Source organism: Arvicola amphibius, chromosome 4 (genome assembly GCF_903992535.2).
Source record: "Arvicola amphibius chromosome 4, mArvAmp1.2, whole genome shotgun sequence".
Classification (NCBI taxonomy): Eukaryota; Metazoa; Chordata; class Mammalia; order Rodentia; family Cricetidae; genus Arvicola; species Arvicola amphibius.
Genome location: NC_052050.1, coordinates 89,187,518 through 89,204,760, shown reverse-complemented (window position 1 = coordinate 89,204,760; position 17,243 = coordinate 89,187,518). Strand labels below are relative to the sequence as shown.

Here is a 17,243-nt window from a genome sequence, read left to right as displayed (position 1 = left end):
ACCAAGCAGCAACAGCCACGTGGCACCTGGCTGGGTCTCAGAGAAGATAAAGCGTGAAAGGCCCCTTAGGGGCGGAGATAGGCAGAAAGAGGCAACACGAGGGCAGCGAGACAGGGTAACATTTAATGGGCACCAGGCAGGGGGACACAGCAGAGTGAGGGACATCTGATCACCAACTGGGAGATCTAGGGAATGCTTGCAGGTCCTTCTGCAACTGACGGAAACTGGGAGCACAGGCCCCAAGGAGGTTCAGTCCTTCCAGTCCTGGCAGACGTGGAGGCACCACTCCCAGGACAGGTGGTCAAGCCTGTCATCATCAGTGAAGAGGGACCTGACCACGTAGAGGCCACGTGCCAATGCGCCCCTTGGTGCTTCCTCCACTGTCGTCACAAATTCATACTCCTGGGCCCGGGGGCCGTAGCTGCCCACCATGCAGATGGCCTTGTCCACTGCAGAAGGAAGGTGGTCAGGAGCCGCCCTTCCGCCCACCTCTCCCCAGCCCTGGGCTGCCCTCCACACTGTCTCACCGCGTAGTCCCCGCCGATAGGTGTGGTGCAGACATTTGAGGCCACTGACAATCTCCTTGTTGACCTGGGGGAAGGAGAATGTGAGGAGCCTTCTCTGGAAGGCTGGGACACGGCTGGCCCCCTACTGCAGCTACCCTCACCTTGAAGGTGATCTTCACCTTGTATTCAATGCCCTCCTTCAGGACAAACACCTGGTTTTTCAGGGCAGCCAGGTCTCCTGTCAGAGAAATAACAGGTACACTCTAAATTTCCAGGATGTGCAAGACCCTGCCCCAGGAATGTCTATGTAGGGACTGGTGGTGCCCATGACATCTGTGGCAGTACACCCAAGGAAATAGGACTCTGCGCAGGACCAAGCCTAGGGTCGTCTCAATCCAAAGATGGGCTCTGGTCTGCAGAGGGGGTTACCTGTAAGGTCCATGACGAGAGGCCCTGGAGCCTGATCAGACAGCAGCGTCAGCCTGGTCACCTGCACGTTGGGCAGGCTGGGGTCTGAGAAGAAACAGCATCCACAGGGTACCCTGCTGACCCCACCTTCCTCCACCCCCTGCTTGCGACCCCCCACATCCAGGCCCCAGGCCATACCCACAACGGGTGGCAGGGGCCCCAGCAGCGCCTGCTTGTACTTGACCAGGCTCACGTCCTCAGGGTCCAGCTGCCAGATTGCCAGCATGCTCTTCTTCCCAGGGGCCTGGTACTCTGGTACAATTTCGTCCAGCACCTCATCTTTTGGGACTGGCTCCCCCTCCTTGTCAGCCAAGAGGACTGGGAGTAGGGAAAGGGATTTAAGCACCTGCCACCTGCTGACTGGGACCCACACTCTCACCCGGTGTGCTTCCCACTGCCCAGTGGAGCTGTCACTGACACAAGGTGGCCCCTGAGTCCCTAGAAGTCTCTAGGCTTGGTCTCTTCAGGAGGGGCTCTGGTGACTGGAAGAGATTTCTAACAGACCCTGGAGAGACCAGTTTGTTTCTGATCAGCCTAAAGGCCACTGCTTAAGAGTAGTGGCCCTGGGGAACTCTAGGGGCTCCCCAGCTCTGTGCTCTTCTCATAATGTCCTAGGCCCCTCCAGTGGTGCCCCAAACTAGGGGTCTCCCTATCCGCTTTAGGTGTCTTGGGCAGGAGTCTCACTGAGATGCTGCCTAGTGCCCTCCAACCTTAGGATTGCCTCTCACCGGAAGGAGCCCCAGCCCCACCTACGGGAGAGGCCGCATCCTCCGGGCTGGACACACTCCTTTCCCCCTGGCTCCCTTCTCCAGAAGGGTCTGCGTGAACTGAAGTCCCACGCCTGGCCAGAATCCACGCCACGAGGTCCCCACGAGCCCCCCAAAGTTGCCGCGGGGACTGACCCCCCAACCGCACGGCTCTCTTGCTACCCCCGGCGCACGTGGCCGCCTCCCGGCCGGGCCACTCACCTCGGGCGCACAGCGCCAGCCGGAGCAGCTCCAGCAGCTGCGCCCCCAGCTCGCACGCGTCCAGGCCCAGCATGGTAGCCGCGGCCCGCCGCGGAGCCGCCGCCCGCTCGGCTCAGCCCCGGCGCGACTGCGGTGAGCTCATCCCGGCCGGGAGCGCCCCCCGCGCCCAGCGCCGCGCCCGCGCCGCGCGCCCCCAGCCGCTCCGCGGACCCCGCGCAGCCCGCAGAGACGCGCGTGTCGTCCGCACCGCGCCGGAACCCCGTCGTCCCTGCCGCGCCCCGCGCCGGGACGCGTCGCCAGGGACCCAGGGCCGCCCCACCCCCACGGGGAGTCGGGTCCCCCGGGATCCCCTAGGCGGGGCGTGCCGGCCAGGGACGCCAAGTGGAACAGGTGCGACGCCCCCACGTCCCTGGACTCCCATTATCAGCAGGCGGCTCAGGGCACACCTGGAGCCCCGCAACCCTCCACCTGCTCCCTCCCTCTTGTCTGGGCAAAAGGGACTCCCGGGGCCTATTAGCCTCCAGCTGGGCCACACCCTGTTGGTTCTGGGCGCCCACACACTGAAGTGCAGTCTGGGCCACACAGAGTCAAGGATCCCTTAAAGCTTATTGGTGCCGACTGTGAATGTGAGGTGGGGGGATGTGTCTGTGGGGACCTGGGACTCAGGCAATTCTGCAGGTTCCTATGACCGGGAAAAGAAAGGATACTGAAGAAACAGAAAGTGGGTGCTGAGAAATTTCTTAATCTTGACATCCCGAGGAGATCCAGGGATGGGAGGGAATGTTGGTTAGCCAACGCAGATGGTTGGTGATCTGGGCCTTCAGCTGAAGACTGCAGAACCAAAGGCCTGGATCTGAGTAAGGAAGTTGTTGAAAGGAGTGTTTTTCCTCTCTGGAGAGAGCCAGGGATCAACCCACCTTTGCTTTTCTGAGTAGCAGGGACCATGAACGCTTAGACATTGGGCTAGTGGTCACACTGCCTACTACCTTTCCAAAGCAAAACCCTTTAAGAAGGTCCAGGATGCCAGGGAGACCCACCCTTGCCCTGCAGGGAGTGTGTAGTGTTAGACACTGAAATTGCTTGTCCTTAGCTGGGGATGGCTTCAGCTGCCAGCAGCCTGAAACCTCCAGAGAATGCCTACTCATCCAGGGAGGACTGCTGTCCTTTGGTCAGCGGGACCTTATGTGTAGGTGAAGCAGCGGGGAGCAGAAGGCTGGGATCTACAGCAGATGTAACATATCTAGGCAGGACACTCTCCAGCCTCCTGATCCATTGGGATCAACTCAAATAACATATTGGAGGTTCCTAATCTCAGTAAGGCAAATGCTCCCTCCTTTGGTTCCCAGCATCCCTTGGGTAGGGAAGAGAAAGAGGGCACCTTATCCTCAGGAAAGAAGAAAGGACCCATTCACGCCTTTTTATAAATGGTCAGTAATCCTGCCAGGTGAGGGCTACATCATACCACTCTATGGCTCCACCATGGCCATACATGGTGCCATATATTTGAAAGGATACCCTTGGGCCAGTCAAACTACAGCCTTGACCCCACATCCCTGACTCTTCTGGTCCCTGCACTTCTTAAGGACCCATGGATGGAGTAGTGCCCACCAAGACCCTAAACCGCTGCTCCCAACCTGGTCCACCTAGTCACAGATGCCTCTGCTGGAGTCCTCCATCCCTTCTAGGGTTCATCCTTTCTTACTATCTCCACCCTGATGAAAACCTGTCCTTTTCCAGAGCTTCGGTGAAATGCCCCATCTCCAAGACCAAGCCCTGAGGTAGGTAGCCACCAGACCAAGGCAGGTTCCTTGCTTGGCAGGCATCTGAGGTTTCATCCCAAGTCACAGCCCGAGAGAGAGAGCTCCGTTGACTTGGTCGTGCAGGAACCTGTGCTCACACGGTTAACCTTGGCGGGAGGGGACGGCAAGGGGCGGGGCGTCTCCTCTCGGACATCCGCCATGGCCACGGTTGCGGGCTGCACACCCCATGGCCGGTCCTCCCGCATGCAGAGGCCACATCTCAGCAAGGTGGGTCCTTGGCTATAAGGTTTGGTAGGAGGGGGTCGTGGAACGCGGCAGGCGAGGCGGGTGAAGAGCACTGGGGAGACCCGAGAAAGCACTGGGAGTTCAGAATGACAGCACTGGGTGGCCCTGGCCTGGGCCTTTGCTGCTTCAGTTTGTTATCCCCGCGCGGTGGCCTGGGGAGCCTGGGGGCAACTGCGCGCGATCTGAGTTGTTCCCCCCACCTCCTGCGCTCGTTCTCAGATGGAGCGGGTGATCGTGAGTATGCAGGACCCTGACCAGGGCGTGAAGATGCGGAGCCAGCGCCTTTTGATCACCGTTATTCCCCACGCGGTAGCGGGTGAGGCTCGTGGACACCCTGGGGGAGCAGGGCGCCGCGGTCTCCGCCCACTTCGCCTCTCCCGTGCAGGCAGAGATGTCGTGGAATGGCTGGTTCAGAAGTTCTGCATCTCCGAGGAGGGTGAGTCAAGGCACACCGCGAATCGGGGAGTGTGGAGGGGGAGGCTGGCGGAGCGCTTAGTTTTCGTTCTCGTCAGAGGCCCTGCACCTGGGCACACTCCTGGCGCAGCATGGCTACATCTACCCACTGCGTGAGTCGCGAGACTTGACGCTCCGGCCCAATGAGACACCCTACAGGTTCCAGGTCAGGCTCTGGGTAGCAGGGTGTACCGCCACCAGGGGAGGTGTGGAGCTTACTGGGGTTGGAGCGGGAGGTTGAGACATACTAGACAGGACCAGCGCCCTCCCCCAAAAGATCTGGACAGAGGCAGGGGAGCTTCAACTTTCTAGGGCTGCAGCAGCCATACAAAGGGCAATGTGTGGAGCATTCAGCTGAAGCCAGCAGCAGGTTCCAGCGTTGAAAGATAATCTGCTGGTGTTAGGGGCCCTGCACCTCCACGTGTGAGTCCAGGCCACCCCATGCTCAGACCGTGACCACATCCTTGGGTTATCAGGCTCCACTTCTTCCCCGGTCAGAGTCACGGAAGCGGTCCCTTTACAAGACCCCAAGGAACAAAGTGGCTCAGTTCCAGGTAGAAAGAATGGGCGGTGGTCAGCGGGAGCTTCCAGATCAGGAAGCACCCTCTGACCAGCTATAGCTAGGAACCATGAGATAGTAGGGAGTAACTGGGAGAGAGATGAGAAGGTCTTGGACATCATTTTCCCTGCACAACACAAGACACCCTACTTCTGGACAAGCACTCTGTGGCCAGCTGCTGAGCTGGACTATGGTGAGTGGGATGGCTATAAATCCAGTCTGGGAACTGGGTACCAGGGCAGTGCCATAGGGTTTAGACCCCCTGATGGCTCCTGTGCACTATGTCCATATCCTTCCAGCCATCTACCTGGCTAAGAAGAACATCCAAAAACAAGGGGCCCTGGTGGACTACGAGAAGGTGGGACCTCCAGAAGACTAAGGACTTCCAGCACAGACTCACCCCTTGAGCCCACAGCATACAGCCAAGGCCACTAGACAATGCACCTCTACTCAGCCCCTGCCGACTCACTGGGAAGCCTCCCATTCCTCTAGGGGAGGCTTAGGGTTCCTAGAAGGGAAGGCAGCCCCGGTTTAGAATTCCCATGGGGTGAGATGGTTTCTGTACCAGGTGGACAAACACACACACGCACCATTACACTAAATCCCTGCAGTGCCCCTGGGAGCTGGGGTCTGTGTTCCAGAGCTAGGCCTGGGTGTGGGTTACCCACTTTACCCACTGAATACCCTGCTGCCCTCCAGGAACATTATGCCCAGCTGCACAAGAAGATCAACCATGCCTGGGATCTAGTAGTGATGCAGGCTCGAGAGCAGCTGCGGTGAGACACCAAACCACAGCTAATGGGACACTGAGCTCGGAATGTTCAGGATGGCCAGCTAGGCACTGGCAGCCCTAGGGCCAAGAACATCACATCCCAGGCTGCACTGCCTGCCCATGGCTATGTGTGGGGATCAGCTTCCTTTCACCTCTCCCAGGGCAGCAAAGCAGCGCCGGAAGGGAGACAGGCTGGTCATTTCGTGTCAGGAGCAGACATACTGGCTGGTGAACAAGCCCCCTGTGAGTCCTCGTGTGGTGAGGGCAGAGGAGCTCTCCTGGTTGTCAAAAAGGGTCTGTGTATGTTGCTAAAAGGTTCTCTCAAAACTGCCTACTTAGGGACACGGTGTATTTCAGGGTCTGGGTGGTGACAGGCAGTTTGTTGCTTCTTGGTTGAGAATATATAGGTGACAGGGTTAGGCCTGAGGCTGCCTCTTGTCAGGACCACAGAACAAGCCAGTTTCACTGTGTGTATGGGAGACACACAAGCACTAACGTGGGACCAAGGTGGGGCTGAGCCCAGCTACAGCAGAGGGACTGGGTTTCGGGTGGCAGTGCCTGGGAATCTGAGGTCCTAGCACATGGCTTGAGGTCCACCTACTATCTGAGGGGCTCACTCTGGGTCAGGGTGGGTAGAGAGGTGGAATTCAAAACCATGTCTGGACTCAGTTTCCACACCAAAGAGTGAAGGGTATTGAAGACTGTCAGGAGTGGGGGGCTTAGCACCCCATCTCATCCTTCTGCAGCCTGGGGCACCAAACATTCTGGAGCAGGGTCCTGAGAGGGGCTCTTACAACTCCAGCCGAGTACAGATGGTAAGAGCCTCATATTCAGCCCCAGCACCCCCACTCCCTGCTGTGTTGACGCTAACACATGCCCTTCCACTTGACCCACTTCAGAGATCATTGCTCTGCTCATCTATCCCTTTATCCTTTGATCCACCTAAATGGACCTGATGCGGCAACGCCAAGGTCCCTATTTCTCGCTGTGCCTGGTCTCAGTGCCGTCTTCGCTCCACCTCAGGCTCCCTTAGTAACTTTGTCCTTCTCCTTTCTCCCACCTGCTGCCTTGGGTGCAAGTAAGTGGTGGTCCCGGGGAAGGGGGGCGGGGGAGGCTCTTCCCCCAGGCTGAAACAACATCAGAGTTCCCAGGGAGGTGAAAGGGTGACAGGCAAGGCTATGGCCTGGGGGACCAGGCACCTCCCTCCAAAGCCTTTGGTAACATCCAACCTGGAGGAGGTGGGACCCAGCACAGACAGGTCCTAACAATGCAGCAGTCACCCCCACCTAAACCACATTCTAGAGCAGATCCTGTTTTTCACAGCACCTGGCTAACTCAGCCCCTAACCTTTTTCCATATAAAAGCAGAGAGACTGGGATGAATGTTGGAAGCCAGGGACTCATCCACCCCAGGCCCAGTGTGGCTAAGGAGTTGGGAATAGTTGGCCAGTCTATTGGGTGGCTCCTGCAGTCAACCATACAGAGCTGTCTAGATGTGCTGTCACTTAGTTAAACCCGGCTCCCCTGAGAAAGATTGCTCAGTATACATGTTTTCAGAAAGACTTTAAAGGCCAGGCATGGTGGTATGTGCTGTTACATTCAGCACTTGAGAAGCAGAGGCAGGTGGATCTCTGTGAGTTCCAGGACAGCCAGGGCTACATAAAGAGACGCTGTCTCTCAAAACAAACAGCCCGGAGCGATGGCTCACGTCTGTAGTCCTTACACTTGGGAGGCAGAGGCAGGTAGATCTCTACGTTCAAGGCCAGCCTGGTCTACAAAGGGAGTTCCAGGGCAGTGGAGCCAGCCAGGTCTATTACACAGAGAAATCCTGTCTTGAAAAAAAAAACAAACCAAAACAAACAACAAACAAACAAAGTATGACGGCAGACACTCCAATCACCGCGCCTGGGAGGCGAGGGCAGAAGGACCAGAAATACAAGGGCATCCTCAACTACATCGTTAGTTCAAGGCCAGCATGAACCAAAGAAAACCCTGTCAACAACAAAAATACCTCAAGTCATCAGAAAGTATGACAGGTTACTAACAAGTGAAGGCTTTCTAGGTAGCTGGGCTTAGGGTTTGGTAGAGCATCTTCAGAGTCTCTAGATAAAGGCTGTCAAAGGCCTCCCCTAGGGCTAGAGCTAGGAGGAGGGGACTCCAAAAGTTGGGGGCAGGTCTGAGCCACTCTTTGCTGCATCCTGGTGGGGCAAAGTCTCAGCCCTGGTTGGTGGCATAGGAGGATTCCTGAACCCCAGAAGGCTGCCTTGTAACTCAGGCCTCCCCTGTCTTCCAGACCTAGAGCTCGGATTTCTATAAGTGTGAGGTAGGTCCTAGAAACTTGGGGGGTAGGGACACCCCTCCCCTACCACAGGTCCTGACTCAGCTCTGGTGTCTTAGATCGAGCGCTTCAGGAAGGCATTGGGCAGGAACCGGGTGAAGTCCTCTGTCTGCCTCGAGGCGTGAGTGAGGGGCAGCAAGAGACCCTCCCAACCCAGACCCTTTGTAGAGCTCCTTGTCCCTAAGGCCATCCTGCACTGGTCCCTGGAACCCCCCAGGTACCTGAAGTTCAGCAGCCAGCATGGCCCGCACGATCCCATCATGTCAGGATGCCTGCCCAGCAACCCTTGGATCACAGATGACGTCACCTACTGGGCCATGAATGCGCCCAAGTAAGCCCTGGGTGTTCGGGTAGTCAGTCACTCCCAGACTGTTAGCAGGATCAGCAGCCCACTCTCTCTTGCTCTCCCCTCTTCCCTCCCAGGGTGGCTGCCCCTACAAAGCTCCGTGTGGAGCGATGGAGCTTCAGCTTCCGGGAGCTCCTGGATGACCCCGTGGGGCGTGGCCACTTCATGGACTTTCTCCAGAAGGAATTCAGCGGTGAGGAGCCTACCTTCCCGCTATACGCACCCGCACCCTCGAGGGATGGAGGCCACTGCCTGGGACCCTGCCCCAGGCTTTCTCTAGCTTTCTCAGTGGGACCCCTAACCCTGATTGGCTGCCCTGTCCTCAGCGGAAAACCTCAGCTTCTGGGAGGCTTGTGAGGAGCTGCGCTTTGGCGGGCAGGCCCAGGTCCCTGCCCTGGTGGATGCTGTCTATCAGTAAGTGTGTGGAAGGGGAAGCTAGTTGGCCATCGCTCAGGCCCAGCATGGGCTTGCTCTGTACCATCTGTGTCCCAGGCAGTTCCTGGCCCCTGGAGCTGCCCGCTGGGTCAACATTGACAGCCGGACAATGGAGTGGACCCTGGAGGGGATGCGCCAGCCACACCGCTATGTCCTCGATGCAGCCCAGCTGCATATCTACATGCTCATGAAGAAGGTGGGCACATCCTGGTGTCACTGCCGTCACAACCCTGCCTGCTTGGCTTTCAGTTCTGTTGGCTTCCTAAGGAGCAAACACAGCCTCTGCCACTCACTGCCCTGGTTTCAGTAAACCAGTGTGGTGGCGTTCAGACCCCACCATTGCCTACTGTCTTTTGACTGGGCTGTCCGTCAGCCCACCCCATCCCACCCCACCCGTTTGTGTATTCTCTGGTCATCTAGTGGTATAGATGGAGTCAAAACTCGATTCTTTACAGTACTGATCAGTTTTAAAGCAATTAGCTGGGTCCTTAGTATGTGTTCAGGGGAGTTAGCAAGTTTTTTAGTTTGTCTGAGTTGGGGGTCTCACTCTATAATCTCTAACTAAGTATAAATGTCCAGCTTGCCTTTGACTTGTAGGTGAATCTCCTGCCTCAGCCTCTTGATGTTGTTTAATACTATAATAAATAAATAGATTTCTTAGGGCACGGTGTTGCAAACTTTTAATCCTGGCACTAGGGAGTCAGAGGCAGGTGGATCTCTGTAAATTCAAGGCCAGCCTGATCTACATAGTGAGATCCTGTCTCAAAACAAAACAAAACACACAAAACACATGGATTTCAACATATTTAATACATTTCAACCTGTAACAATTGACTATCATCATCGTTGTCATTAGAGCCAGTCTCCTGTAGTTCAGACTGGCCTTGAATTTGCTATGGATGACTCCGAACTCCTGATCCTTCTGTTTCCACCCTAGACTGCTAGGATTTCAGACATTTATCATCACACCATTAAACAAACATTGTTTTCTCAAAAAAAAATCTAGGTGTGGTGGTGCACAGCTTTAATCCCAGCACTTGGGAGGCAGAGGCAGGTGGATCTCTGGGATCTCTGAATTTGAGGCCAGCCTGTTCTATAGAGTGAATTCCAGGGCAGACAGGGCTACACAGAGAGACCCTGATTTGTGAGTTCTCCCACTTGGACTCAAGCTGACACTCCTGGCCTGGTCATCTTAATGATCATTCGGTGAACCCCCCCCCAGCCCTTGTTGGCCTCCTGCTCTCTGGTGTGTGTGTGTGTCTTTTTTTTTTTTTTAAGACAGGACCTCTCTATGTAGCTCTGGCTGTCTTGGAACTCACTATGTAGACAAGGCTGGCCTTGAACTCAGAGATCCACCTGCCTCTGCGTCCAGAGTGCTAATGGTATGCACCACCACACCTGGCTTTAGTGAGGGTTTTTGTAGGTTTTCTCTATTTTTCTAGTGCTCTGCCCTTTAAAGGACGATTTCTTTCTTTATAATCTCACTATGTATCCCAGGATATCCATGAACTCATGCTCCTCCCTTTGCCTCCCAAGGGTTGTGATTACAGGTGTGAGCCTTCTAGCCTGGCTCTGCTGTGCAGTTAAAACCCAGCATTCTTGCCCTGCCTCTACAGAGAGATGGGAGCACTCTGGCTCCTCATCCCTGGCTGGAGATACTGGTTCATCCCTCCATGTGTGAATACGGTGCCTCTTGCCCATGTTTCACAGTCTGGTGGCCCCACCAGATGGGTGGCAGGTCTCTCTAGGTCTTGGTTTGGGCTAGTGTTGGATGGTTGCCCCCACCCCCAGCACCCTGTCCTGCATAGCCTATGAGCAAGAAGGTGGCTGGCCCCAGAAATGCCTGACTGGACCTGGCTAGGAAGTGGAAGAGTCAGACAGGATGATGTCTCCTGCAGGACTCCTACCCGAGGTTCCTGAAGTCTGACATATACAAGGGCCTGCTAGAGGAAGCTGTGATTCCGCTGGAGACGAAGCGCCGGTGAGCCATTCCAGCACCCTCTACCCACTGGGCAGGGAGGACCCTGCAGAAAGGTGACCTGGGTCCTCAGCACTTTCTTATCCCCAGGGCATTTCCATTCTTGCGGAAGCCTCTGCACTCAAGCCCCAGCCCTGTTCTTCAATCTACCCCTGGGGAGCCTGCAGCGACCAGCACCCCTGCAGGTGGCAACGGGGAGCAGTAATTGGATCTTGCCAGTCACCTCACTTTACCATCACCTGCCTGACACCCTGTGGGGTCATGCTCTCCTTGACACTGGGCTCCCAGCACTGGTATTGCCCTGTGTAAAGAGCCCAGCCTGGCTATAAGGCCCTTGGGCCTCCACTAAGGAAATCCTCCCCTGCCTAGAAGCGACTGGTCCAGCCCCACTGATTCCTAGTGGAGAGACTTCATTGGCTGAGCCTTACCAGGATAGGACTTGTTCCTAGAAGGTAATCCTCAGAGTTCCTGGTAGTCTTTCATCTTAAGTTCAAGACTAGGTGAGGTGGCCATCTCTTCTCTAGAATGTCAAGTTAGTGACCTATGAAGAGATACTGGTCTCTGGCTATGCCATCCTATTCAGGAGGGCTCCACCACTGTGTGGGTTCCTTGTTCTGCTGGAGCTTAGTAGACGGTAACTGCAGGTACCACATTCACCACTGTACATGGCATCTCTCCCACCCGTCTTACCAGATCTGTAGAAAGGCAACTCCATGCTGCTGTCCTGGTTGTGATGCTCCCAGACCCCATAGGGCAGGTCTTTGCCAAGGAACAGTCTCCCTCTCCAGGCTGTCCCAAGCCGCTAGCATTGCCATCCCTGCTCCAGAGCTAGAAACACAGATGCCACCTCCTGCCATGCAGCTCCCACCAGGGTTGTTCTCCAATCTCTGCTCACAACTCATTTCTACAGAAATAAAAGATTCAAGCCCTTGCCTAGTGCATTCTCCTGTAGGTCCAGCTTGGCCTAAGCCCATGGCTTGTGTGTCTGCAACACAAGGCATAGTAGGTGGCATGCATGCATGTTGCATGTGACGTGTGGCATCTGTAGTATAAGCATGTCACATGTTGTATATTGGTGTGTGTGAAGAGCCTGAGGGGGAGATCAAGGGTGTGGTTCTGGTATAAAAAGCAGCCACTGCAGGTCTGGCAGAATGATTCAGTGGGTAAAGGTGCTTGTTGTCAAGCCTGATCTGAGTTCAATCCCCAGGACCTACATGGTAGAGAGAACCAATTCCCAGGTCATCTTATCTCTACCGTGGAGGGTGCCCACCATGCTCAGGCTGCTGAGTGGCCCAATCCCCTCAGGCTTCGGTGGTGTCAGTCTGCAGCCGAGGCCCTTGGTCACGTGAGTGCAAGAGAAAGCCAGAAACTTGTCAAAGAAGGTGTGAGCAGACAAGATGCTTCCATCTGTCTGGTGTCCCCTAGAGCAGGTGTGCCTAGCTGCAGGAGACACAACGCAATGGAAGCCTAGGGACCCTAAGAAACCTTGGGCAGGCTAGAGGGGAAACTGCCTGGTCTGGTCCCTTAATGACCATAAACAGGCCACTGTCCTCAACAGCCACTAGGTGGCCTTCGGGGAGCAGGGTAGCGAGCACAACCCAGCCTGACTGGTGTCTGCCCTTTCACCCTGCACCTCATCCGGTGCAGTGGAGAGCCTGGCTCCTGAAATCTGGAGGTACACCCTTCTTCCCCATCACCATTTCTTCTCAGAGTGACATGCATGCTGAGTTATCTTTACTTCTCAGGGTGGAAGGACCCATTTCCTGCCTTGAAAACACCTACCATCAACCTCAGCCCTCGTGTTGACACCTTAGGCTTTTATGCACGTGCACATTTAAGATTTTTGAGCTGGGGCTGGAGAGATGGCTCAGCGGTTAAGAGCACTGCCTGCTCTTCCGAAGGTCCTGAGTTCAATTCCCAGCAATCACATGGTGGCTCACAACCATCTATAATGAGATCTGGTGCCCTCTTCTGGCCTGCAGACATACACACAGACAGAATATTGTATACATAATAAATAAATAAATATTAAAAAAAAAGATTTTTGAGCATGTGCAGTTATGAGAACAAGTTTATGTTTAGCAAACCCCAAGGTTCTCAGAAGAACTGATACTCTCAGGTCAAGCCCTGAAACCCTTCCAGGTAGGTTCTCCTGTGCAGTGACAGCAGCCAGAGCTGACCTGATCTTCCATTTCATTACACTGCACAGCAGAACAGAGGACACGAGGTGCCTGCCGAGACAGCGGGAGCGGCTGTCCTGGTGACCATCCTAGAGGCTGTGCGGAATACAGGCTTGTTCCTATTGGGCAGGCCTGTGTAGAGCTCTCATTTTAACTGCCCTCTTAACCTTGGCTCCAAGACCTGGCAATTCCTGGTAATGACTTAGAATAATCCCTTTGTGTATTGCAAGTCGAGAGACATCCAGACAGACTGCAGGCTCACAATGAGCTCCTGGGGCTTTCCCCTCATCAGTGCAAATCATTTATTATGTTGTTTTCGATGGTGGCTAGGGTCATGGGACTGCTTTGGCTACAGAGCTAGGGATCTGGTCTGAGCAGAGCTGTTCTGTTGCCCTTGGGCCTCAGGAGCAACAAGGCACAAGGTGAGACCTGTATCAGGTAAGCACCAGAGAGCAGGAAAAGGGATACGCCTGCTGTGCTCGGGGCTGCAGGGATTTTGTGCAGACAGCAGGTCCAGTGTACTGAGGAAGAGACAGATTCAACGTGTATTCCAGAGGTCCCTCAAGTACACCCACAGGCTCCAGTCCAAACCCCCTTCTGCTGGGAAAACTCTTGCTGCTCAGGAGACATGCTCCCTCCTGCTTTGGGAAAGCAGCTTAGGTTCTAGCTGCAGCCCTGAAGCTGCCCGGGGCCCACCACCCCCTGAGCTCTGTGACTCCTGAGAGACAGTGCAGACAAGGGGAGAGCCAGGCTGAAAGGAGAGGACGGACAGACACCACAGGCAGGGGCTGGGAAGAGCACACCCCAGAGCAGCGGCTTTTTCAGTGGAGTGTGAGAAGGTGCAGAGGCACTAAGTGGGGGGCTTCCTGAAGGGCTGGCTCAGAGAGACCACAGGGAGGCCTACTAGCCTTGACCAGATCATATGAGTCACACAGTGAGACCTTTGAGGGAGGACATGGTATAGGCAGGAGACTGGAGGTGCCTCCAACATCCATGGGTATAGCTGGTAAGGCCATAACTCTCAGAGGGCCAGAATGACCAGGGCAAGCAGTGAGGTCAGCGTGGAGGCTGAGGGTAGGCCAACTTTCCAGGAGGCTTTGTTTTCACAGTTGGAGTCTCCATCTGCTGCAGCCGCCACCACCTACACCTCACTTCGGTACCGCAGGCGGGAGAATCGGTCACGGACAGCCTGGTCGCTGTCTGAGCTGCCGTCGCCTAGGTGGACCACTCTGCTGCCAGGAACGAGGTCTCGCACTTTGTGTTTGGTCACAGAGACCAGGCCAGGCATATCTGAGCTTGCTGGGCCCGTCAGGAGCACATAGGCAGCATGGCGACTTGGCTCGAACAGGATGGCTGTGGGGGACAGTCAGTGGTGCTCAGGACTGGCCAGAGCAAACTAGCACTGGGAAGGCCCGGACCCAGTGCCCAAGCCCATGCTCACCATCAAAGGCCACGATGTTGGCAGTCACATTGGTGAGCTCCAGCAGGATGCCAGGCAGGGTGGGGTGGAACATGTACAGGCTGTGCTGCATGTCTTGGGGACCCTGAAGTGAGAACACAGTGCACCTGACCTGCTGCGCCCAGGCTACCGCCACGTCTAAGTGCGCAGCCCTCAAGTTACCTTCAAAAGTGGTTATCCATGTGTTATCCTTGTTTAGACTATGCCTACCAGGGCCCCCAGAAAGCTACTTCCTGTTCCGTGAATATCTGCTATCCCCTGCTTCCCCCACCTGGTCCTGGTCCTTCCTGGTGTTCATAAGCACCTGCTCTCCTAATTACAGGTCCACCTCACCTCCAAGATCCTTCTCCTGTAGCCCCAAGGCACATCATGATACCTCCCCCTTGGCCTGGATCCCTTTTCTCCAGGTCTGCTGCTCATGCAGTGGACTTCTGGTGGTCCAGTCCCTGGCAGCTTCCAAGGGGGATCTGGCACCAGATCCCAACAAGGAGTATTGCCTGAACATATGACCCTGTACCATCTCATCGGCGCTGACAAGCTCATGAAGGCCCCAGAAGAAGAAGGCTGAGCGGTGGTCTGCTGTCATCAGGCTTGTGGATGGTGGGCCCCCAGGCAGGCTTGGGAGGTGCTGGCTCCACAGCATAGACCCAGTACTGAGGTCCAGAAGTAGGATCTGGGGAGGGAGGGAACACTACTGGCAGACAGCCCCAGCCCCAGCTTGATCAGCCATGCCAGCCACAAAGGCTGCTCTCTGAATCACCTCCCCATCTGAGGGCAGCAGCCTGGGGCTCAGCACTGTCTGCTTTCACAGTTTGTCATCAGCCTTTGACAAGGTAGACACCCAATCCACACAGGAAGCCCAGTCTACCTGTCTATCAATACTGGTTCCATTTTCAATGACCACAGCCAAAGTGTCTGGTTTGTAGTGGCCAAGGATGGGTTTTCTGTAAGGATTAAGGAAGAAGACATCACAGAAGGTCTTGGTACAGGAATCTGAGATGAAATTTCCACAGCTGCAGCTCCTGGATTGGATGGGGCTACCTACATCTAGACCCAGGCTGAGGGGCTAGTACTTGTGACCAGCAGCTTCAGAAGCCCCTCCAGTGACAAAGGACAGATCCGAGGACAGCAAGGAGGCCTCTAACAGAATCACACAGGCCTTCTAGCCCACTGTCCATCCCCCCGGCTCAGGACATGCTGAGGTCCTGAGCCGGCGTGCACCCCCACCCACACTCAGCAGCAACTGCACATACCTCAGAACCTGAGTTGCACCAAGGGTCCACCTGGGCATCAGATCTTGTCCATCCAGCAGCATACAGGCCTCAGAGCTCACAAGGAGCACGTCTTGGCCAGCTTTCCCTGGGACATTCATCAGGTAGCGAACTGCTCCAGAGCTAGACGAGGAGAGTGGAGGTGGTGGTGGGGGCATATGGGCCCTGCCTCACCAAGACAGGCCTGTTGGGATTCTTCCCTCAGGCCCCCATGGTGTATCTCCATGTTTCTCAGTTCTCTAGCTTGGAAGTATAAATGAGATGCTGTTTGTGGAACAAGGATGATCTCCCCATACAATATTTTTCTCTACTACTGGGGGATGAAAGCTAGCCAAGCACACTATCACGAAGCCACCCCAGTCTTCTCAGTTTTTACTCTGCTTTTTCTTGTCCATTTTTCATTTCCAAAGACATGGCGGCCTAACAGTACTACAAGGACCTAGTTTGGTTGTCTTGTGCTCCACACAAGGTTGTCCCTAACTAAGACCTGTGTGTCAAACAAACCTGGGCAGAAGCCTCCGGTGGGCAGAGCTATTAAGCATATTCTCCCAGTAGGAGTCTTCCTTAAACTGGCCATCTCTCCCAGTGACTCTCTCATAGAGACCCTTCACAGAAACGCCGCAGAGAGCACTTGCTGTTCAAAACACAGAAGGACACAGTCACCATGGGGACCAGGTGCATCCATCAGTCCCACCTCTGGAATCACACCCAGTCTAGCCCTTGGGCTTCCTGATTGTTGCTTGTCAGCTCACGAACCAGAGTGGCCACAAGGTGGCCAGTCACTAATTTATATGCTTCTTTATCTAGCCCAGAACCCAGTGTTCTGTCCAGCATCACTCCAGGAGAAAAGCCCATCCCAAGAATGTGGCATCCAACATACCACAAGGCAGGAGAATATAGTGAGCTCCCGTTCTGGTCACGTGGAGGAGGGCGCCACCGTCTCCATCCACACCCAGGCTGTCTCTGTGGCCAATCTGGTACCCGGTGCTGCCTGAATAGATAGCCCCACTGACCTGGAGTAACAAAGAGCAGTAGGGAAGAGCGAGAACCAGCTCCATGGGAGGGCAGGGGAGCTTTAGGGAGCTGCAAAGAAGGTGGTCAACACCCTTTGGGTCTGGGGGAAAAGTACTTTGAGGAAAGTGACCAACAGGGAGCATTGCGACTGTTCTGCACAGCCTGCTGGGAAGCATGGGAGCTGTAGGTCATGGGAGCTGCAGGCTCACGCCAACCTGTACATAAGCCATGTGCATTCTGCCACCCATGGGGAAGTCAGCAAGTTACTGTAGAGATGAAGCCTCCCAGAATACTGCATGTGTGGACCTCAGGACGCTGCACGTGTGGACCTCAGGATGCTGCATGTGTGGACCCCAGGATGCTGCATGTGTGGACCCCAGGATACTGCATGTGTGGACCCCAGGAAGTTGCATGTATGGACCTTGGATGCTGCATGTGTGAACCTCAGAATA

At 55.3% G+C, this 17,243-nt stretch overlaps 3 protein-coding genes across 4 annotated transcripts in view; 1 reads left to right on the top strand and 2 right to left on the bottom strand.

Annotated features, from left to right (window-relative positions):
* Positions 1-249: 249 nt before the first annotated feature.
* Positions 250-2,015, bottom strand: Arhgdig (Rho GDP dissociation inhibitor gamma). The gene is made up of 6 exons (XM_038328744.1): positions 1,943-2,015; positions 1,113-1,292; positions 936-1,019; positions 668-744; positions 528-591; positions 250-449 (listed from the first exon to the last, which is right to left on the bottom strand). Exons 1-6 carry the CDS (start codon positions 2,013-2,015, stop codon positions 250-252), a joined length of 678 nt encoding a protein of 225 aa, XP_038184672.1.
* Positions 2,016-3,887: 1,872 nt separating this feature from the next.
* On the top strand, positions 3,888-11,797 carry Rgs11 (regulator of G protein signaling 11). Its single transcript, XM_042055027.1, is given in 16 exon segments — positions 3,888-3,969; positions 4,207-4,423; positions 4,500-4,606; positions 5,141-5,192; positions 5,299-5,357; positions 5,699-5,775; positions 5,933-6,014; positions 6,518-6,586; positions 8,064-8,093; positions 8,168-8,229; positions 8,326-8,439; positions 8,532-8,647; positions 8,781-8,868; positions 8,947-9,085; positions 10,788-10,870; positions 10,958-11,797. Coding segments are annotated over 16 exon segments (1,479 nt in total). The 5' UTR covers positions 3,888-3,900; the 3' UTR covers positions 11,073-11,797.
* A 1,514-nt stretch (positions 11,798-13,311) lies between these two features.
* Positions 13,312-17,243, bottom strand: part of Fam234a (family with sequence similarity 234 member A) — a 30,630-nt gene continuing 26,698 nt past the window's right edge. For both annotated transcript variants that reach the window (XM_038328794.2, XM_038328795.2), the window contains 7 exons: positions 16,658-16,790; positions 16,282-16,411; positions 15,760-15,900; positions 15,375-15,450; positions 15,024-15,179; positions 14,489-14,591; positions 13,312-14,400 (listed from right to left, as the gene is read on the bottom strand). In XM_038328794.2, coding sequence (XP_038184722.1) covers positions 14,189-14,400; positions 14,489-14,591; positions 15,024-15,179; positions 15,375-15,450; positions 15,760-15,900; positions 16,282-16,411; positions 16,658-16,790 — 951 coding nt within the window. In that variant the 3' untranslated portion in view covers positions 13,312-14,188. The remainder of the gene's footprint in view (positions 14,401-14,488; positions 14,592-15,023; positions 15,180-15,374; positions 15,451-15,759; positions 15,901-16,281; positions 16,412-16,657; positions 16,791-17,243) is intronic.